Source organism: Stegostoma tigrinum, chromosome 16 (genome assembly GCF_030684315.1).
Source record: "Stegostoma tigrinum isolate sSteTig4 chromosome 16, sSteTig4.hap1, whole genome shotgun sequence".
NCBI classification, from domain to species: domain Eukaryota; kingdom Metazoa; phylum Chordata; class Chondrichthyes; order Orectolobiformes; family Stegostomatidae; genus Stegostoma; species Stegostoma tigrinum.
The window spans coordinates 38,599,841-38,623,630 of record NC_081369.1 but is presented as its reverse complement, the minus strand read 5'-3'; the positions used below and the strand labels follow the sequence as shown (position 1 = coordinate 38,623,630).

Below are 23,790 nucleotides of genomic sequence, written 5' to 3'. Positions count from 1 at the left end.
CCTCACCACCTACCTTTCCCAGCCCAACACCCACCGCCCATTTATTTCAGAGTTGCCTTCCTCTCCTCCATTTCTGAAGAATGGGCCTGAATGAAAACGTCAGCTTTCCTGCTCCTCTGATGCTGCTGGGCCTGCTGTGCTCATCCAGCTCCGCACTGTGTTATAAGAATCCATCTACTGACTCATTTAATTCTATGCATCTCTGCCATTTCACCTTGCATACTTTCTGTTTTTAAACAGTTTTTCATGCAGTGTTGTCTTCTACATTGAATTCTTGAAGCTTTTAAGTTTGATTAGAAATCTTGCATGTAGGATTTCTTGCTCACTGATTCCAACAAAATCTTGGTAGGTTTTGAGAAATCCCCTTGAAGCCATTTTGGTTTGAGGATTATATTTGTCTGAAGTCAAGGAATTTACTTCTTAAACATAGGATGAATAGGAAGAGAAAGCTCAAACATATATAAAAGTGCTGCACGTACAAAGAAGCTCATTGAAGTGTAGTAATCTTTTTATGTGTAATTCTAACTGCCATTTTTATACACAGCAGATTGTTCAAGCAATAGTAAGGTTAATGATTGTGAATTCCCTTGGTCAGTAGTGTTAGTTGAGGACACAGACATTAAAAGCTTGCCACAACACCAAAAAATCTCAATGGTCTTCTACATAATTGAATGGGTAAAACAAAACTTAGTTTAAACTTTTCTTCGAAGGGAGCACATTTCCAGCAATGCAGATCTTCCCTCGACGATGCAGTGGAATGTCAACATAGTGTGAGGCTTCAAATTTTGATTTTCTAACTCAAGACAAGAGTGACACCCAGGGAACCAAGAAAGTCTAAAATTTCACTTTTGTCTGAAGTGGAATAAACAAACTTTGCAATAATGCTGAAGTGTTTATTGACCCCCCAGAACCCCACCCCCACCCCCCACCCCACACACATACATATTTGATCACTTCTATTTCCCCGTAACAGTTTTCAAAATGCAACTTTTTAATTTTGCTTTGTCAGCATATTGCTACTATTAAATTTGCCTTATCCAAATACGATTTCATTATTTACATTTCACTTTGTAACCCCTTTCATCAAGTAGACATCTGTATCTATTATAAAATTGGTGTTTATTTCATATCTTTATGTTTTAGTTCCTCAAAAACAATGTTAACCTCAGTTAAACAAAATATCTGGGGTGGGCAGAGGGACAGATCGATGAGGAGGAATGTTGGATTTGGGATTTGATATGAGTTGATATATAGATGAATATATTTGCTTTTCAAGTATTTGCAATGTTGATAATGTACTTGATGAGTCAAATAATTTGTACTAACCTGTGCTCTCAGTTCAGTCTAATTTGTTGAAATTTTCTGATAAAATGATTATTTGGTGTATGTGGGCACCCAGCAGTAATTGTGCAGAGGACAGTTAAGAGTCAAAAACATTACTGTGTCTCTGGAGTCAGACATTGGCCAGACCAGACAAGGATAGCAAATTTCCTTCATTAGTGAATCAAATATGTTTGTACATCAGTCAGTGGCTGTCACATGACCATTATTCAGCTATCTTTTTATTCCAGATATTTATTGAGTTCAAATTTCACCGCCTTCATGTAGAATTTGTAACAAAGTCCCCAGAATGTCACCAGGAGTTCTGGATTATTGTCCAGTGACATCACAACTATGCCGCTAACATCCCCTTATTTTTCTAATAATATTATAATTATAACATTTCTCCATGATTGAAATAAAAACAGAAAGCGAAATATCTGCAGTTATGCAGCTCCAGTGTTTTCTTTACATTTGCGTTTGGTTTCTGAAGTGAGTACTCTGCAGAGTGAATGGATCCTGAGGTGATTCAGCCTTCTTTCAATATTTCTTTATCCTTGGATTACTGAATGTTAATTCAGTACACCCACTTTTTTATAATGTACTTTAGCTCAAAGGAAACAGATCTTGGAACAGGTCAATATTTTGTTTTAATGTGATTTGATATGCAATTTTACGCACACTGATAATTGATGTATTCTCTCTACCAACTCAGACTTGAAAAACATCAATGCGATGCAGTTATGTATAGCAATTGTGCAACACTATTCTCATGTAGCTAGTTTCTAACTAACCAGTTCAGAGATGTTTTTACACAACACTGGAGCTGATAGGACTTGAACCTTAGTTTCCTGGCTCAGAAGTATGCTACCACTGTTTCAGAAGTGCCCATACATTCCACATTTTATTTGCTGCAGTCTATTTCAAGCAAATGGGTGAAATACCTGTTAATTATATATCAGTTGTGTTTAATTATATGCAGGTGGATGGCATTAATTGGGATTTCACTTTAGCCAATTCAGAGAGCCATCCTGGGGAGGGAGGTGTATGCTTTAAATGTTTGTCAGGATAAATGTTAGACCAAGAAAAGATTAGCTTCAGTATAATCTGTTCTTGAATATAACAATATAGATTAGTGCTGCAGTCTATGATTGGAATTAGGTGCATAGTAAAGTAAATGAGAGAAGAGAGATGTAATCTCTTGGAAGGGTTGGATTTGGGAAATTGTGATTGCAGTCAACTTATACTAGAACAATTGAACAGTGTAATATCGCTTAGAAAAGAAAAGCTGAAGTATCTCATTTGTTTCTGTGTATTTACTTTTACTGTGTCTGAGGTGGTGCTAATCCATGAGCTAAGTATTTGATTGGAAGCTGGTATTTCTGTTCACAGGTTGATGGTGATATTCCACCATGTGTGAAGAAAAATGCTCATGAACTCATTCTTGAGTTTATAAGATCACGGCCACCTTTAAAGCCGGTAAGAGCATATCTTATTCCCAAGGTTTACCCTTGTATTTTGTTTTCTCTCTCTGTAGATTTTTGCTGCTTTTTCATTTTTCTTTTCTTATCCCTCTGGTTCCTGTTAGTGGGGACCTTTGGCTCTTCCACCTCACTGTTGATGTTCCAGCTGTGTTTTTTTTGACTGTTTCTCCCATTTTACTGTTTCCTCATTCGTTATCACAGGATTGGTGAGGGCCTCAGAGGACCTCAAAGTTTAGATAAGAGTTTCCAATTATGACTGGTGTATCATCTCTAAGCAATTGTTAGCTGTGTATTAGCTTTTACCACCTTCAAAAGTACAGTCACTAGCCCATATCTGAATGGATGATATCTTTAAATGAAAATTTTCAATCGGGTGTTAATTTAAGCCTCTGGCACTTCATTATCAATCCCTTGTCTTTGTATCAGCAGCTTAGGTTGTGTTCACTTGGATAAGAGAATGAAATTTCTAAATTTTACACTGTGGGTCAATGAATTTCATATTTTGAAGATTTGATGTTTTAAAGAATTTTTAGCAGAAGGAATTGGATGTTTTGGAAAGACTTTAGTTATGAACCCAGGTAAAACATGCATGATGACTAAAGCAAGATTCTAGGGTCTTGTCAAAAATTTGAAAGAACTGCAGAAGCTCGAAACCAGAAAGAACATCAGAAATTACAGGGAAAAAAAACTCAGTGGATCAGGTAGCAACTGGGGCAAGAAATCAGACTTAATGTTTTGAGTGCAGGGACCCTTTCTCAGAACTGTAGCTGTAAAATCATGCTCTATTCTTGTAGGATACCTTTTTTTTATTCAGTTTCTACATTTGAATGAAGAACCACCTCAAATTTACCATTGAGTCTTTGATACTGCAGATACTGATTTTTATTTCTCTAATGTTCTCCAATTCGCTTTATTTGTAGAAATAAACTAAACATTAAATGTTTTGCGTTATATATGTGTGTGTATGCGCACTTGGTTTTATTTGAACCTTTTCCTGAGCAAATAAATCAAGGAGCATTATGTCTCCCAGTGAGACTTCATTATCCCACAGACCGGAAGAATACAATCGCTATTATTAGGAGCAGATTATGGGGGCTAAGCATAGTATTTATTATTTGGATCTAGGGGAGAGGAGGAAAATTGAAGAGAATTTAATGATGGAGAATTTGGTTGGTGATACAAAAAAAAATCAGTTTGTGCTGATTTTGATGAGGAAAAGCTGAGCTGTGACTGTTGGAAAGGAATTGGATAACTTAACCCAATAATTATATTCTTTAAACAATTATTCTATGTCAGTGGTTGTTTTCAAATTTAGGGAGTGCATTTATAATCTTGTTAGCTATCAAATTTATGGTGTTTATTCAGTGGTTGATGATGTGCTGCTATCAGTGACGTGACATAGTACTGTGCTAAATCGCATCAAACTCAAAGATACATAGTATTGCAGATTAGCCTAAAATATTCTCTTCCTTGCTACATATGAGGTGATGCAATCAGCTCTTCAGTGTGTTTTAGGAATTATACAACTTCAAGAATTTGGATATTACTTTGAGATGATCTCATCAGGATACCAGACCCAACAGTTCAAATTTCATTATCACCTGTATCCCAGCAGTATCTTAAATGTGTCATTATTTTCTCACTTAAATTGGAAGGAATGGTTAGGAGTCAGTCAAATAGAAATATTAAACTCAAACAAAAATAGGATATAGTCATAACGCAATTTTTGTTTTTGTAAATGATCTGACACTAAAGCTACTCCTGAAGTTGACATGGAGGTGCTGGTGTTGGACTGGGATGGACAAGGTCAGAAATAACACGACATCAGGTTATAGTCCAGCAGAGTTATTTGAAAACATCAGCTTAGTCACAGAAACAGTAAGACTCCAAAAGCTTGCGAATTCAAATAAATCTGTTGGACTATAACCTGATATTATGTGATTTCTGAAATTTGTACAGCTTTATTACTGTGACAGTTTTCTTGAGATTCACGCCAGCCTGTATGTATTTTCCAGGATCTGCTGGCAGTTTAAATTATTGTGAGCAAGTAAATACAACAAAATTGAATCCGAGTGTCTCAGTGGAAATGTTGCCTTCAAACAACTTGTAGCAATGGGAAAAACATGCAACAAAAAAAATAGTCTGGTCATGTCTATTTCAAACATAGAGGTCACTTAGCTTGAGTTTAGTAGTTGTATCATGATCCCCTTAACTTGCTCCTTGAGGGAGTTTGTGTCTGACAAACTATTTACTGAAGTAGTCCCGAAGCAAGGTCAGAGGAGTGAGGTTTATGACCCATGGTTTAAGTAAGTTGAATGTATACCGAGGTTAATGAGGACAAAGTCACCATAAATTTGACATTCAAATTATTGTCGGTAAACATTTTCATTGTTTTGCTTTCATTTGACCTATCCATATTAGGGGCCTAGATGTTTAATTCCTCTTAAATCATCTGCAGTACAAAAGCTACAGCTGACACACTGCCTCAGAATCAACTGCCTTGCATTTATCAAAGTGCATCTCCTGTTTGGCCTAGTAAATTTCTGTTGGTAGATGACATTTAGTAGGATTGTGCAGACTCTGCTCACTGTATGCTTCTGTGTGCACCTGAAAGAGAATAGGGACTATACAATATACAGCACATTCTTGCTTTATTTGGATTTGTTCAGCAGACACAAAATGGAAATTGCATGTGAATCATGGAACTTTTATAGCCTATTTTTAGACCATGTTCTTCCAAGGTGAAATTTAAAGCTCTGTTTAATTGTTCTCAGGTCTCTGAAAGAAATCTTGGACCAAAGCCTGCAAAGCCACGTAGTCTGCATGAACGAATTCTGGAGGAGATTAAATCCAAGAAAAAACTTCGACCAGTGCGCACAGCTGGTCAAAATAAGAACAGGGGTGAGTTGCAGTTGTTTTCTTAAAGGTAAATGAGAAAGCTACTGGATTTCTCTTTCTCATGGCAGATTTAAATTCAGTTTCAGTTACCCAAATTTCAGGTTAATCTTCTCCAACAAAAAAAAAATTTCCATCTCAAGCTTGAAAATGTCCACTGACCCTGTAGAGAGTTCTGGTCAGTGCAATCGGTAACCCTGCCAGAACACTCAGGCAACCGAGATCACCCTCCAGGGCCCTGCTTCTGAACTTCATTCAGAAATGTGAGGTAAAGAAGGCCTTAGACAGGTGTTTCAGGGCAAAGAATCTCTGTGCTTATTAAATGCAAAAGTGAGTATATCACAAGAAATAAAAATGGCTAAAGTGATAAACAGGGAAATAACGTACAGGAGCTAAAAAGGCAAATTCAAAACAGTGAAACTGACGCAATCAGTTATTAACACAGGCTAATTTCTATTAGAAACTAAACAGTAGTTTCAAACACCGACACATTTAATCAGACTTTCTGACCTTGAGTACCCTGAACTGTCACCAACCCACCTTCTCCTCCCTGCAAGCTAGGTTTCAAGGAGATAACTGTGCAGGTAGTTCTCGGGGAGTGTCGCTGTCTGGGATAGTCAAAACTGCAGATGTTGGAGTCAGACATAAGCATGGAGCTAGAGGAACATAGGCCAGGCAGCATCAGAGGAGCAGGAATTTTGACATTTTGGTTCGGGACCCTTCTTTAGGTGTGGTTAATGTTCCTTTTGGGGCTGAGGCATCAATAGGATTTCGAACCGAACCTTGGTTCCAGACAGTTATCCCTGCGATTGTGTATTCCAGAGCTTAGCCCAGCTGCCTTTTTTCTTATGTTGTAAAAGGTTTTTTTTGAAAAATACAGGTGTTTTGGTCCAGTAGTCTAAATGACAGGGATTTTTTTTGTTCATTCCTGCATCGTGCATCTATTCCTTTTGTGTCATTCTAGTACCAGACGTTGTGCCAGTCTCGTGCACAAAATTAGGACTGGTTTCAAAGTTGCCTCTAATCAATTAATTTAATGGCAGAACAAGGTTAAGTGATTCCATAACTGGGTTGCTCTATTTTGCCACCCTAGTCACCTGGCAACAATGTGACGCTCTGTGCTGTTGGTCAAAACCTGGAACCTTTTCCCTCAGTGACAGTGAAAAAACAATGAAAGTCAGTGGCTTGAAATCCAGTACTTTGAGCAAAAGTGGTCAGCTTGTAGTTAAAGTTTCAGAGGTTAAATATGAGCAATCTGAGTTGAATTCCCTATATCAAGCTGCAGCTTGTGCCAGTTACTCCTATCCATCATCAAACTTAAACAATGAGTAAGTTTTTATTTTTAATTAATTGAATCAGAATTTGGGGGGATTTGATCGTGGTTTTTTTTCTTCTGCCTGAGTTTGTTTTTTTTTTAAAAAACCAAACACCTAATTGCCTGTGTGTAATAGTAATCCAATTGCAAATATACGCTACGTACTCATCAGCTGGCTCATGTTTATGTAACTATCCTACTAATAAGTTAAAGTAGACAAATATTTGTCCAGTCATTGTAAATATTAAAGGGAATTCTAATTTTGAATTTAATTCCATGCAGATTTAAAATTCCTATCTCTAAACAACAAGTTCAGTGATTCCAAGATTAATCCTGTACTTGGCAATTGTTGATGCAGGTTGAAATTAACTGTTTTGTTTGTGTTCATGTTATAAATGCATTGCCTTTGCAGAGGTGACCTTTGGATCTCTGCCATGCCTTGTGCGTGCCTGCTCTGAAGACCTAAAGTCTACTTCATGCATAGATCTCTCTGTTCCTGAGTCCATGGGAAGCACACAGCGACCTAGACCCAGAGTATTACTAAAAGCACCAACACTGGCTGAAATGGATGAAATGAATATTTCAGAGGTAGGAATATAACCTTAACAAATTCAACTAAAATGTTTCTAACTAATTTGAAGCCTGAGAAACTTTTAGGAGAAAATCAAAATCTATGCCACAACATTTCTGATGATTAAAACAAGAGCAAAATTTGACTTTCCCTGGAACAGTGAGCATTAAGACTTTCAGCTAATCACCACGTAGCCAAATATTATAGACCAAGAGACATTTTCATTTTGCTCTCAGGAAATAGACATTTCTGGCAAACTTGCTTTTATTGACTGTAGTTTCTTAGTGGCCAACTAGTTGGTATTTAATCATGTCACATTCTTCTCCCTTTGTCCATTCAGATTTCCTGAGTGCTGTGGTTCCCTCCCACAGACCCAGAGATAGTGCCGGTTAGGTAGATTAGCCGTACTAACATCCCCATGGTGTCCAGGGATGTGCAGGATAGGTGCACTATCCATGGGAACATGGTTACAAGGATAGGGTAGGGAGTGGATCTGGCTGGGGTGCTCAGTGGATGGTCAGTTTGGAGTTGATGGGCCAAATAACCTGTTTCCACACTGTAGAGATTTCTATGATTTGTGAATTAGTTGGCTTTTTTCCAACAACCCAGAAGCTTCCAGATCATTCTTATCAATTTTTTGTTTTTTTCAATTTCTAGAAGTTTTAAACAGATTCAAACTTCCATGGCTAAGTGATCCATGCCTCTGAATTGGTAATCCATTAACATATTATAAAATTATTATTTCCCTGAAGGGTACTTGGTTGTCTTAAGAGGTTAGGCTGAGTCAGCAAATTTGTCACTAGCAGCTGATACTGGATTTGTACATTTCTTTTTCGTATTGCATTCAAGTAAAACCGGAGTTACTATTGAAAGCTTTAACTAGTTCCTACATATCATTGTTTTTGAATTGTGATGGAAAGGCTAGGCAATATTAGTGACTTTTACCATATACTTGTTGCTGAGAAATCATTGTGAGTATATATAATTAGGCATTGATACTTTACATTTACACCAGTAAGAATTTCCACTTTTCTTAATTGGAATTAATGAACAGACATTTGGGCTTCATTCATTTGATTAACTTCTATGAAATTGAATTGTGGATGTGCTGGTGTGGACAAAGTCCGAAGTCGCACGACGTCAGGTTATGGTCCAACAGGTAGCCCACCTGATGAAGGAGCAATGATCATGTGATTTCCAATAAACCTGTTGGACTATAACCTGGTGTCATGTGACTTCTGAAATTGTGTATTTTTTTTTAAACTAAACCATGCTGTTGGTCATTTTTCCAGAGAATCTGAAACCGATTTTTTTTTTCAGCCGTTGGCAGTTTGAGCATTTGAATTCCACTTAAATTCTGGGGGAGGAGAAAAAGCCACAATTAAAGTCACTGTGAAGCTGATGGATTGAGAAAGAACCTAACTGGTTCACTATTGTCTTTTTGGGATGATTATCCTTACCTGATCTCTGCTAGTGGCCACTTTCAATCCATACTAACGCATATGTTTTAAGCAGCCTTCTGAAGTGAACTGGTTAGCCACTGTCGCAGTAATGACACCTCTGTAATCTTGTTCATTTCCTATTTATGAAAGTGCTCTGTTAATTAACAAGTGCCACCTACCTATAATGTCTTAGAAACCAGACTTTAGAGATGTCTTCATTGTACCTAATCTCTATCATAATACAAACACACACAACGCTGGAGAATCTCCCGGTCTGGTAGTGTTTTGTGAAGGGAAAAAGAGTTTTAATATCTTGATTCAGGTATGACTCTTCTTCAGAATCTGTTAGGTAATCATTCCATCCTACTAGTGATTGTGCCCAAACTGAAGGGTGACTGTGTTTCTTTATTTTAATGAAATTCAAATGAGAACATACTTACTGTTGTCAAAGATTGCAAATAAATCCATCAAGATTTGGGATATGAGATGTTAACATTTCTATAACTTGTTTTCTCATTCCAGACCAAATTGTTTTTCTTATTGCTTTTTATCAAACAAGTGTGATGTTGTTTGTAACTAGAAGAAGCTCGTAAACTTCAATAATGCACAAATTCAGAAATGTTTCTTTCTTTCTTTCTTTGCCTTTTTTTTAAAAGGAGGAAGAGTCACCAAGCGGAGAGATGCGGAGGGTTACCAGCTCCCCTGTTCCTTTAAAACGTGATCGCTCATTCTCTGAACACGATCTCCTCCATTTGCAGTCTGAGTTAGCTCTGTCCCAATCTGAGTCTGCTTACCTCTCGAAGGTTTCTGAGAATGAGACTGTACTTGGGACAACACCTTTGCACAAAAGTGAGTTAATATGAATTTTTTTTTAGAATCATAGAATTTTACAGTACACGAGGCCATTTAATCTATTACTGGCTCTTGAAAGAGCTACCTAGTTAGTCCCATTCTCCAGCCTTATCTCTGTAGCCCTCTAAATTAATCACTTTCAAACAAATATCCAGCTCTGTTTCGAAAACTGCTATGGTATCCGCCTCCACCATTCTCCCAGGCAGCACGTTCCAAATTCTAACAACTGAGTAAAGAAGATTCTCGAAGATTTGTAGCTCAGGTTGTGGATGATGTTGTAGACACGCTCACCGAACTGGTGTGTTTGATTGCAGTCGTTTCATCACCCTGCTCGGTAACATTGTCCATGTGCCTCTGGTGGAGCATTGGTGTTCTGTCCCGCTTGTTATTTATATGCCCCAGTTTGCAGGGGTGGTTGGCATCACTTCCACTTGTTTTACAGTGGTTTTCATGTCAGGACCAATTCAATGCGTTTGTTCATGGAGTTCAGGTTGGAATACCAGGCCTCCAAGAATTCCCTGGCCTGTCTTGTTTGGCTTGCACTATCATGGGCTTGTTGTCCCAGTCGAATTTGTGACCTTCTTTGCCTGTGTGTGCTAGACCAGTGAGAAGTGGTCATGCCTCTTGGTGGCTAGTAGGTGCTCCTGCATTCTTATGCCATTTTCTTCCAGTTTGACCATGTAATGTTTCTCACAGTCCTTGCATGGTATCTTGTATATTCCATTAGTTTTATTGGATGTAGGTATGGGATCCTTTATGTTCATCAGTAGCTGTTGTAGGGTGGTTGTTAGTTTGTGAGCTATTCTGACACTGAAGGGCCTGAGTAGTCTTGTGACCATCTCTGATGTACAGTAGGGTGACACGTGTGTCAGGCTGTGTCGTCTTGTTGTGGAGATAATAGCAAATTGTGCCCTTTTGGGTATCTGTTCCTTTTAATAACTCCATCTAAGTGCTCCTGTTGTGCTTTGTGCAATTCCGGGTTGCTGCAGTGTGTTGTGGCTCGTTTGAATAATGGCCTGATGCAGCTCTGTTTATGGGTGTTGGGGTGGTTGCTGGTGTAATTAAATATCTGGTCTTTCTGTACACACCAGTCTGGAGTTCCCCACTGTTCTTGCGTTCCACCCTTGCATCTAAGGACGGTAGTTGGTTATTGTTCTCATCATCTTTTTGTGAATTTTATTCTGGTGAGGATGGTGTTTAGGTGTCGGTGGGCTTCCTCTAGTCTTGTATATTTAATAATCACGAGGGTGTCATTTACATAGCGGACTTAGAGTTTGGGTTGTATTGTAGGAAGCGCTGTCCATTCTAACCTTTTTTTTTGTATTACTGCTTCTGCAATCAGTCCTGATATTGGAGGTCACATTTGGTGTTCCATTGATTTTGTTTGAATCAACAGTTGTTGAAGGTGAAGTGGGTTGTGAGGCACAGACCCAGCAGTTTCAGGGTGCCGTCCTTGTTGATGTTGTTGGTGTCATGAGGTAGCAATATACATTGCACTGAGAAACAAAACTGGAAGTAATACTAACCACCCCAGCGAACCGAGGCATATAAATAACAAGCAGGACAGAACACCAATGCTTCTCCGGAGGCGCACTGACAATGTTACCTTGCAGAGGTTTCATCACCCTGCTATCAAACACACCAGCTCAGCGAGCATGTCTACAACCATATGAAGATTCTCATCACCTCCCTCCGAACTCTCTCGTTGGTAATCTTGAAATTGTGGCCCGCAAGTTACAAACATCCCAATCGAGCTAACAGAATATCCTTGTTTACCCTTATTCGTAATTTTAAACCGCCATAAGGTCACTCATTTAATCTTCTCTGATCCAAGGTGAATAAGCCCACTTCCCTTGTACCTAAAAACCCTTCACTCCTGCTACCATTCTAGTAAATCTCCTTTTTAAACACTCTCTCTCTCCCAGTGCTGCTTTTTTCCCCCATTGAGATACTGGATACAGTGTCTTCTAAAGCAAGAACTAATAATTAATGTTACAGATCTCTCCAAGAATACTGTCATGTTTAAAGTTGTTAAATAATACAATTTAAAGCCTTCTACCAACCCTAACATTTCTGTCATATTATTCAAACGCACGGTTCTAGGAAGACTTACTTAGCTGATTAATTACAAAAAAAACACATCTGCCAATAGTTTGAAATCCATACTCTCTCTTTTCACATGCTGAATGATTGATTTTCACAGCTGTTAAATATTAGAACATCTTCCATTTTGACAGGAGAGAAATTGAACAAATGAAGTACTGCTTTACTTTTCAAGCTTTTACATGGATAAAATTTTAAATACCTGTCGATCCGTTTTGGGGGTGGGCGGGAGGGAGGACAGATATGAGCAGGAACGAGCACAAAGGGAAAGTCTGAATGAATAGAGGGCACGAGAGAATAAATGACAAAAGGAAGAAGCAACCGAACAATAAAGAAACAAACAATACTTTAATGAACAACAGAAGATTAAAAACGCAATCACTATAGTTAACTGCTGCCTCAATGAAATGGAAGCACTGTCTGTGATCTGAAAATGTTGAGCTGAGTCCAGAAGGCTGTCAAGTGCCCTATTGAAAGATGAGATGCTATTCCTGAAGTTTCTATTGATCTTCATTAGAACAGTGTCTCAGGCTGAAAACAGGGATGTCTGAGTGAGAAATTAAAATGAAATGTGTTCCGAATCTTGTGAATTGAAATAAAAATGTCAAGGGGCTCTTATGCGCAGTGGTAGTGTCACCATTCCTGAACTGAGACCGGGGTTCAAGTCCCAAATGTTCCAGAAATGTGCAATAACATCTGTGAACAGGTTGATCAGAAAAGTAGGTTAATTTAAGAAAAATGTTTGCTTAATGGTCATATGATACCTTTTCATCTCGCGGGTGAAGACGAGACAGCATTATGAGCTGTGAATACAGTTTACTGGTTGAATGTACTGAAAGCCAGCCACTCTTTGATCCTGAAGATGTGTTTGGGACCTTGTGCCATCAGAAGGTCGGAGACAAAAGGGACAATCTTGCATACCTTGCACTTGCATGTGAAGGTATCGTAGGATACTGGTGGGGATATCATAGATTAACCCAGGTACACACGTAAGACAAGCACTTATCTTCTAATTAAAAGTTCGCAGCACTTCTGAAGAATTCTTCGACTTCACCATTCTAGTTTTGATTTCTACAATTGCATCGTGCCAAAAGAGTAACGGCAGTAATTAATAAAGCACTTGACAATTGTGGGCAATGTTGTTCTTAGAAATTAAAACTGAAGGGACTTGAGCTGATCATTTAAGTGTTCTATGGTCATACTGGTCTGGATTTTCTAAGGTATGGCAATCACACTTCCTTACGTTAAGGAAGAGTTCTGCATTTCTGACAGATTTTTGATCAGAGCTCCTTCAGAAATGCAAATCTATACTTTTGGGAAAACCATGTCCTGTCCTGTCCTGACAGCAGTCAGCTCTGTATTCTGTGCTTTGAATGTCCAGCATCACCAAAAAACTACTTTAACTGCCTCTGAGAAAGGATGAGTACGTGAGTTAAGTGGAAGATTTAGGTGGTGAGGGTACATGCTAAGTAAACTGTTTAGGTTGGGTTGACAGGAGATACTGGGTCTGGTATTGGGGGGTGGGGCTAGTGTGTGTTGAGACTGGACGTTGGGGAGAAAGGGCAGGATTTACCAGCAGGGAGATGGTGATGTTGATTTCTGGGGAGGAGGAGAAGGAAATGTTGGGAATCGAGGGTGTTGTGTCGCTTGTTGGGAGGGCCGTTGTTTGCAGAGGGTGGGGATTGTCTGGTTACAGGATGTGAGGGAGTCAGGTCCTGGGCACAGGGTCTGGGGTTTTGTAGTATATTAGGAGTCACTTTATTAGTCAATACTGTGTGGAGCTGGCAGAGCACAGTAGGTCAGGCAGCATCAGAGGAGCAGAAGAGCTGATGTTTCAGGTTGGGCTACAGAGGCAGTGAGGTTGAAGAAGGGAATTCCAGAGTTAAGAGTCTTGCCAACTGAAGGCGCAGCCAAACATTTCTTTTTTTAATCAGTTAAGTTTTTATATAATGAAGGGAAGACTTGGATTTGTGTAGCACTTTTCATGGCATACAGATGTCAAAAGCACTCTTCACAAAAAACATGATAACCAAGTGGAATTTTTGTTAGAATGCAGGAGATCAGAGTTGTGGAGCTAGGTCTCCGTGAATCCAAACAAAGAGATAGCATTTTGTGGAAAAAGGCCAGGGAGCTTTTTTAAAAAAGAAAATTGTCCCCCCAGATTTCAGTGGTTTATATTGGGTATTCAGTATATTGGGTAACAACTGAGTAGCTTATCTCTTACTTTCAGCTTGGTGTTTATTAGGTTATGTGGCTGAGCTATGCAACTGTCAACAATTCTCACTTTTACCCTACTAGCCCAAACATTGGGACCTCAAATTAGGAAGATAAAATTGGCCAGAATTCCAGCCTTGCTATCTGTGGACATTTTGCTGCTAGTATGGGTGTCGGATGAGATCATAATTTGACTTGGGTATTAGTTCTTTGTGATTGAAATGCTTTTACGATGGAGTATGTGAAGAATATCTGTTTTTAAAAATTATAATGTCAGCTTGTTCAAAGGAGAGAGGAGAAAATTAATGATGGGGAAAAAAGTTCAGTTTTACTTCTCACTGTACCAAACTTGTACAAAAATGACTCTGCTTACTGTTTCAGTAGGAGAGAATACAGACACGCAGCCTGTAAATTTCCAGGCAATTCAAAGCACTCGTTCTTGTTTGGTAATGGGAGATAACCACCAGTCTGTCAAGGGCATTCCAGAGGCTCTTCCGACCTTTTCCAAACGTCAGTGGCTGGTGAGTACCTGTTCTCACTACTGGAAAAGCCTTGTTGGCTGATTTTCATACAATTAAGATGCAAAACAGATGCCTAATCACTGCAAAAGACCTGACTGATTATTAATGTAACAGTACAAGCTTCAAATCTTAGATGATGGCATTTGATTTGTGGTAGGCTCATTTCAATCTTTGAAATAAATGAGGGGAAACCTGGAGCAACCACAGTAGTACGTCTCACCTGATCTGCTGAAGTCCGCTATTGGGATCTTGAAGCAGTATTTGGTTGCATGCTTGGACATAGAGGGCATTTTGTACCGCAGACCTACCTGGATTATCAAAATCTGTGTTCTATAACTTTGCTTTTTGAAGATACTAAGCACAAAACCATAGATCTGTGCATTAACAATGGTCAAGGGAATATTGTTGCTGACACATCTTAACAGCCTGCAAGAGTTTTACACAATGCTACCTTTTGAGAAAGACTTTCAAGTGCCTGAAACGTTCATTTAGCTAACAAAATGCATCCATATTATCCTCCGTATTGCTCCAGCTGCAGTGACTGTTTTTACCTCCTAGTTAAATGATGGTAAAGCTTGAAACAAGCAAAATTTTATATTGCTGTGTAAGTGATCAATGTGCAACTTGTATATTTCATTCATGGATAGAGGCCATGACTGGCTGGGCCTGCATTCATTGCCCATCCCTAGTCTTCCTTGAGAAGATGGTGGTGTGTTGCCACCTTAAACTACTGTCGTACATTTTGTTTAGGTTGCCCCAGAATTCTGTAAGGGAGGGAATTCTAGGATTTTTGACCCAGATACAGTGACGGGATGGTGAGTAGCTTTGAAGGGGAACTTGCAGATGATATTCCCAATGTATCTGCCACTTTGCCCTCTGAGATGGAAGTAGTTATGGGTTTGGAAAGAGCTTTTCTAAAGAGCCTTGGTGAATTTATGCAGTTTCTCCTGTAGATGTTCCACGCTGCTGCTACGGAATAGCAGCAGTGGAAAGAGTAAATGTTTGTGGATGTGGTGCCAATCAAGGATGCTGCTTTGTCCTGGATGGTGTCACTTATCTAAGCACTTGGAGAGTATTCAGACACACTCCTTTTATAGAAGGTGGTCAGGTTTTGGGGAGTCAGGTGGTAAGTGTACTTACCACAGGATTCCTAGCTTCTGACCTGATCTTGGTGTCACTGTCTTTATATTTTAGTCCAGTTTATGAGCAATGGTAACTTCCAAGACACTGATAGGGGAGAATTTGAGATGGGAAAAACAAACTTAATGTCACGGGCTAGTGGTTAGGTTCTGTCTTCCAGATGTGGACATTGCCTGGCATTTGTGTGGTGTGAACGTCACTTGCCATTTCTTAGCCCAAAGTTTGGTTTGGGAAATGCCTCCATTTTAAATATGGACTCGCTCTACATGTGAGGAATCACAAATGGTGCAATCATTGCCAACCATCCCCACTTCTGACCTTATGGTGGAGGGAAGATTGTTGAAGCCAGTTGGGCCTACATCATCTTATTTTTACCCCAGTGTTTTTTCAGTGATAGTGTATGCCTGTGATAATGGGAACTGCAGATGCTGGAGAATCCAAGATAATAAAATGTGAGGCTGGATGAACACAGCAGGCCCAGCAGCATCTATGCCATGTCCTTTTGCAGCTAATGCTTCCAAGCCTTGACTGGCTGTTGGCTGGTTGGGAATTAATGCATCCTGTACTAATTTATGCTGCCCTGCAGCCATATCCAGTGCTTTCCTGGTTGAATGGGTTCTGCCCTCTAGTGTGAACGGAGCAATTTGAACTGTGCCCTCAGACACAAGTTATGTCATATCTAGTAGACACATGTGAAGCACAATGAAACTCTGACAATCCAGCCAAGGCCGCGTGCTGGAAATGTGAGACTCATGCTGTCGTTCACTGGAGATATGACAGCAATATCTTTGCATTTAATATGGTGGTTTAATGAGAGAATTTACAAATGTGTGAAAGAACAATAGAAAAACCAAATGTTAAACTAAATTTTAAAGAAAGACAATTAGGAGTTCTACACAAAAGAAAATGTCCAAATCTCTGGCTGCGAAGGAGGAGAGAAAGCTCTCTCAATAGAAGATTCTAAGTGACAGTAGGGGTTCAGTCCAGCATAATGTGTCAGAACCCAAATTAGTGCAAAGAAAAGGTTATGCAAAGGGGCCCAGAATTGTGTGCCTGGAAATATTGGGCTTAGTGAGGCTGAAAGATGATGAATGCAAAGATTTGAGCATGAGTAGTACATAGACATTGTATAACAAAACTGACGCATGGGTAGTGAATGTGAGAATCACCAATGATAAGGACTCAGTAAGAATAGGATCTATAGTACAACTTGAGTAACAGTTGCAATCTGCAAAAGACATGCATTAGGAGACTCACTATTCTCCAGGACAATGCTGAAAACCAGTGGTTTATTTGATTGTTCAGTGCTCAGCAATAACATATTTACCAATCCTCAGTTTGGATTTCTGTCAGACTACTCAGCTTCCTGACTTCATTAATGCCTTGTCCAAACATGGACAAAAGAGCTGAACTCCAGAGGCAGGTGAGTGATTTCTCTTGGCATCAGGTGGCAATTAACTGAGTGTGGCCTCAAGGAACCCCTGCAAAACTGGAATCAGTGGGTATCCAGGTGAAAACTCTCAGGTATTTGGAGTTAGACCTGGCACAAAAGAAGACGGATGTGGTTATTGGCAGTCAGTCGTCTCAATCCAAGGGCATCTCTGCAGGAGTTCTTCAGTGTTGTGTCCTAGGCCTAACCATCTTCAGCTGCTTCCTCAATGACTTTCTATCCTTCTTTAAGATCAAAATTGAGGTTGTTAATCAATGATTAAACATGATTCTGTTCTGCATAATTCACAACTCCCCATACAGGAGTCCATCTTCATACTATATCAAGACTTGGATAACGCCCAGGCATTGGCTGATAAGTGGCAAGTAACATTTGCACCACTGCAGGGCCAGAAATGACAGTCTCTTTTTTTACCCATTTGCTTCTAGACATTCAGTGGTATTACCGTCACTGAATCCACCACAATCAACATGCTGGGGATTATAAGCGACCAGAAACTCAACTGGATCAGCCATGTAAATTCTTCTACAGCTACAAGAGCCAGTCAGATGGAATGTTCTGTGTCTGGATAACTGGAGCTCCAAATACTCAAGATCTCAACACCAACTTGATTGGCATCCCTCCCACCATGTTCAACATTCACTTCTTCACCACTAATGCATAGTGGCAGCAGTGTATACCATCTACAAGATGTATTGTAGTAACGCACACCTTTTTGATAGTACCACAATGGTGCACCATCCTGACTTGAAGCAATATCACATTCCTTCACTTCCATCTGGCCCAAATCCTGTATCTCCCTAACAGTACTATTGGTGTCCCTGCACCAAGTGGACTGCAGCTCACTTTAACAAAGCAGCTCACTGCCATCTTATCGAGAGCAATTAGGAATGGGCAATAAGAGCTGTGCTAGAAAATTACACTGACACTCTCTCTCTAGTTTTAGTTATTTGTATACCAATACACAATGGGATCAGAATCCATGAGATTTAATTTTCAAAAGTGAATCTTTGAGTGCTATGACCCCATTATCTTTCAGCCTTAGGAGTTGTGTATCTCTCATAGTTTGGTGTTCACTGTTCCGTCAACAATGGCGAATTCTTCAGACAGCTAATGCAGGAAGGAGACTGGATTATTTATTTTGCTTCTGCAGGAGGAATTCAGTCACCCAGTGGAGACCCTGGCTTTAACTGTGGAGGAAGTTATCAATGTCAGAAAGGTCTTAGTGAAAGCTGAAATGGAAAAGTTTCTGCCAAGCAAGGACCTCTACAACAGTCTGAGAAAGGGAAAGGTATTCTACTTGTGTAATTTTTTTTTTTCTTGTGGTTCTGTAATGTTTACTATTCGATTCTCATTGGCTTTTACTTCCTCTGACCTTTCATCCAATACATGTCATTTCCCACACTTTAGCAGCAAGGTAATTGACCTTTCTCAGCAGCTTCTCATGTAACTTTTGTGTCGTGTCGTGTCGTGTCGTGTCGTGTCGTGTCCTAATCAGCCAGTGATCTATATGCCAATTAAGAGAGACAGACAGTACACTAATATTTTATAAGGCTTTAAATACAGTACAAGTTAGAAACCTGGCTAATGTATAGACTGGAGCAGCTGCTAAGATTGAAGCTGCAGTTGTTTCTGAAAGTTGTAGAGGAAATCTTTAATTGACTTTGAAGCAAATGTTCATTGTAGTTTCCAAGCTGTGAATTATAATGTACTAAACAAATATTTGGCAATTACCAGAAAATTGAACTAATGTTTCTGCACAGCCACATCAGAAAATACATATCTTACAAATGAAGATATTCATTTGGATATGAAAAACTTTATTCTCCTTATGCTCCCTAGATTTCAATGTTTCAGCCTGTTTAACATTTTAAAATACAGCCACAATTGGCAAATCTAACCAAATACAATGCCCCTCTTTAACATTCAGACACTTAAATCTCAATCCAGTGAGGACATTACCCAAATGTAGTGATTATAACAAGGCCAGCTAGGTGGGCCTCATAGAATGAGATCCCTGATTGGGGCTGGTAACCTGGTCCAATCAAGGAGCCCTGGCTGATAGATAGAAACAAGAGTGTCAGAGACTTGACGCACTCTGAGAAAGCTGGACCAGAGTCAAGTACTACGCATGTGTAAATAGAGTGACATGGTGACAGCATACCAGCAGTTATTTCACTATACACATTTGGGGAAAGTATTTGTTCCCAGAAAAACTTTACACGTTTTATCATGTAATCCTGCAGTAGAAACAAATTTTTGGGGATGTGATGGCCTAGTGGTAATATCACTATACCTGGGTCTCTAGACTAATAGCCATGTTTTGGGAACTTCGGGTTCAAGTTCCACCATGGCAGAATGTAGAACTTGAATTGAATAGAAATCTGGGATTGAAAATCTAATGATTATGAAACAGTTGACAATTGTCAAAAGAACACATCTGGTACACCAATGTCCTTTTTTAGGGAGGGAAATCTGCCCTCCTTGCCCAATTTGGTTTACATGTGACTCCAGAGCAACAGCAATGCCATTGACATTGAACTGCTGTCAGGGTAATTGGGAAAGGGTGATAAGTATTGGTCTGGTCAGTGACATCCACATCTCACGAATAAATTAAAGAAAATGAAATTGTCTGTACATAAGAAGAGGGTCTATTTTCCAAACTCTCAAATATTCCAAAGTAAAAGTCATAGTCATACAGCACAAGAGGCCCTTTGGCCCATCAAGTCTGCGCCAGCATATCTGCTGTAATCCACTTTCTGCAGTAGACTCGTTACCTTGAATATTCTGATCTTTTTAAGTACTTTTTTAACAGTGGTAAAAGTTTCCTGCCTCACCTTCTAGAATCACTTAGAGTTTATTTGTAGCTGGAGTTATGTTCTTATTATTTTTTCCTTGCCCACTATCCCCAGTTGCTTTGTTCTTCAGTGCCAGAAATGGGCGAAAAAAATTAACAATGCTGAAATCAAGTATTGTTTCATACATTACAGTTTATAGATACAATTGGTAAAATGGAATTTTATGTTTATATCCTTTATAGATTTAGGGGTTCTGCCATCTTACTTTTGAACTTTGCCATGCAGGTGTGCTGCTGCTGTAAGATGAAGTTCCCCTTGTTCTCATGGCCCTCGACATGTTTATTTTGTAAAAGGTAACTTGGCTAACAAAAATTGTTTTTCTTCCTGTCATTGTTAACCACTACACTTGCAGTCCATAAAAATGTCTGAATGTACTCTGTACTCTGTATCAGTTGATCCAGATGTTCATTCTTTCCAGGGAAGTCCTGGTCCTGAATGAAGTATTAAATAGTTGTAACGGAACTGACATACTCAAATTCCCTCTTTTTTTATAAATGGTAACGCTGAGCAGTGTATTTTGTAGGAAACCTCTTGCTACAATACACAAAAAAAGCACAGCACAGTGACTTCCTTGAAGAATTTTTGTTTTCATTCACTTCAGCAGAAGATCTTAGAACATTCCAGATGTTCATGGCTAAATGTATGTTTTTTTAAGAATAAAATTCTGGATTTGGCCATTTCTAGCATACTAGAAATTCTCTTACAATTGTTACATAAATGCAAATTATTTTGAAATTTGACTAGTTTATTTAATATGAAGATATTTATGCATGTTTAGAGTGCATTTATTTTTAAACACATTTTGAAAGATCAAATGTTTGAACTTGTCGCATGACTGCAATGTAAAAAATGTCATCTTTTAGTTTAAACATAAGCATATGTATAAGTTGATCTCTGACATTAGAAAATTTGACTTTGTTTTAAAAAAAATAGCTCAAATCAAAATGATGTTAGTTAGCTGTTAAGCTTTCATGTGATCTTAAAAGGGCACTTTTTTTTCTTTCTAGATCAGTCTGTGGTTCTTGCAATTTGAAGGTAAGAGCTGTTGTGGAAGTTACTGTTAAAGCATCCCATTAACCCTTTTTTAACCACAAAAATCTGATCCATGTAATCTCGATCCACACTTTCTTTTCTCATTAATTTCTTCAGGTTCAAACAGGGGAGGTGGTAACACATTGACATTATGACATGATACTGTTACACCTGGAACATATTCTAATCCCACCAAGGCACTTTTTGGTTTTTTAAAAAAAAATTTGAATGGAATTAATAAATCTGGAGGTAAAAAGAAATCGTTGTTAATTTGTCGTAAAAATCCACCTGATTCACTAATGTCCTTTTTTAGGGAAGGAGATCTGCTGTCCTTTCCTGATCTGACTTTTTCATGTGATGCAGTGGGGTTGATCTTAACTGCTGTCTTGAAATGCAGTTCACTAAATTGTATCAAGCCCTACAAAGCCTAAAGAAAGAACTGTAACCAGATGGATCAGTTGGCATTGGTATAGGCTTCAGAAACAACAACAGCAAGCCCCACTCTGACCCCACAAAACTCTCTCTCTCTCTTTCCTAAAATCTCGAGGCTTTTGACAAAGTTGGAAGAGTTGCTCCACACACCAATCAAATATCAGTCTGATAATAGCCATACACCCAAAATAATACCTTACAATGTCCCAGACAGAATAACTAACATCCTGTCCCACCAGGGGCACTATAGGATATAGTCAGAAAGGAACTGTCCTGGAACTCCTCAACGTTGACTGTGGATCCTATGAAGTATCACAGCATTGCACTGAAGATGGGTAAGGAAACCTCCTGCTAATTATCATATGCCACATCCCTTTGCCTGATGAATCAGTACTCCACCCTATTGAATTGAAAGGACTAAGTCCCTCTGCACAAGGAACTGTCAGCAAGGGTGACGTGGTAGGACATAGCTGCCAGAGTGGATGTGCAGTGGTAGTGAAGGAGCCAACAAAAGGGAACAGAAGACTTGACCTCACCCTCCCCAATCTCCCTATTGTAGGTACATCCATCCATAACAGTATTAGTAGGGGTGACCACCACACAGTCCTAAACTGGCTACGCAAGCCACTCAGTTGTGTCAACTGCACAAAAGGGATTTAAACCAGACATACCCTCTGCTCTGGCATAAGGAATTGAAAATGGCAACATCAAGCACAGCCCCCTCTACCCTGCAATGCCTGGCTTGCTAATATTTGAGGGAAAGTGCCAAAATTTGGAGAGCTGTCCCACAGCCCAATTAAGCAGCACCCTGACATTGCCATACTGTCAAGAATCATCCTTTCCAGGAAAAAGTCCCAGAAACAGCAATCAACATACCTGGGTGAATCCTGTCCCACCAGCAGATGAGTTAGCATAGTGAAACACAGTTGGGAGGAAGTTACTTTGGGAATCTCCAATATTAATTCTGCGTCCCATAGCATCAGGTCAAACTTCAGAAAGAAAGCCTAATGCTGATTATTGTATACTGCCCCCCCACTCTACCATTTACCATCAGACCTGGGGATCAGTTCTGATTAAATGAAAAGTGCAGGAGGACGTGCCAGGAAGAACACCAGGAATATGGAAAAATGAGGTGTCAACAAAGTGAAGCTACAAAGCAGGTCTCTTTTGCACACCAAATAGTATTAGCAGCAAGTGACGGACAGAGCTAAGTGATCCCATAAACAATGGATCAAATGTAAGCTCTGCAGTCCTGTCACATCCAGCCATGAATGGTGGAGAAAATTAAACAACTCACTGAAGGCGGAGGCTCTACAAATATCCCTGTCCTCAATAATGGCCAACATAGCACTCTCTGGTACAAAAGATAGTGGTGAATCACTCTAACAGTCTTCGGGCAGAAACTCCAAGTGAATGACCATCTCGCTCTCCCCTTGAAGTCCCCAACGTCACAGGTGCCAGTCTAAGCTAATCTGATTCACTTCATGTTATATAAAAAAAGTGGTTGGAGACACTGGATACTTCAAAGTCTGAGTCCTGATGACATTCCAGGAATGGTATTGCAGACAGGTGCTCCAGAACTTGCTGATTCCCCTAGCCAAACAGTTCCAGTATAGCTATAAACTGGTGTCTACCCAGCAATGTGGAAAATTGCCCAGGGATGTTGCATACAACAGAGCAGGACAAATCCAACCCAGCCGATTATTGTCCCATCAGTCTGAACCCATCATCAGTTAAATAATGAAATAATTGCTCACTGATTCCCAATTTGGTCTCTGTCAGGACCACTCAGTTCCTGACCTCACTGCATCTTTGGTTCAAATATGGCCAAGCGAGCTGAATTCCAGAGGTAATGTGTGAGTGACAGGCCTTGACATCAAGGGTGCACTTGAACAAATGTGGCATCAAGGAGCCCTAGCAAAAATGGAGTCAATGGGAAAGCTCTCTGGTAAACATAGAAAATAGGTGCAGGAGTAGGTCATTTTAGTCCTTCAAGCCTGTACCACCATTCAGTTTCCCACTCCCACCCTCTTTCCCCATTTCCCGCCCCCCCCCCCCTTCCTTCTAGCCGTAAGGCCGTGTCTTGCACCCTTTTGAATATATCTAATGTACTTAAAGTCATTCCTGTCGGAAAGGAAGATGGTTCTGTTTTTTGAAGGTC

The 23,790-nt window shown here is 39.6% G+C and overlaps 1 protein-coding gene across 2 annotated transcripts in view; it reads left to right on the top strand.

Annotated features, from left to right (window-relative positions):
• Positions 1–23,790, top strand: part of spire2 (spire-type actin nucleation factor 2) — an 89,886-nt gene that overhangs the window by 56,429 nt on the left and 9,667 nt on the right. Inside the window, exons 7-14 of one of the 2 annotated variants that reach the window (XM_048547094.2) lie at positions 2,713–2,799; positions 5,579–5,705; positions 7,427–7,602; positions 9,684–9,876; positions 14,581–14,717; positions 18,461–18,598; positions 20,391–20,458; positions 21,173–21,200. In XM_048547094.2, the coding sequence (XP_048403051.1) occupies positions 2,713–2,799; positions 5,579–5,705; positions 7,427–7,602; positions 9,684–9,876; positions 14,581–14,717; positions 18,461–18,598; positions 20,391–20,458; positions 21,173–21,200 (954 nt within the window). Of the gene's footprint in view, positions 1–2,712; positions 2,800–5,578; positions 5,706–7,426; positions 7,603–9,683; positions 9,877–14,577; positions 14,718–18,460; positions 18,599–20,390; positions 20,459–21,172; positions 21,201–23,790 lie in introns of both variants that reach the window. The other variant, XM_048547093.2, reaches the window with a different exon arrangement.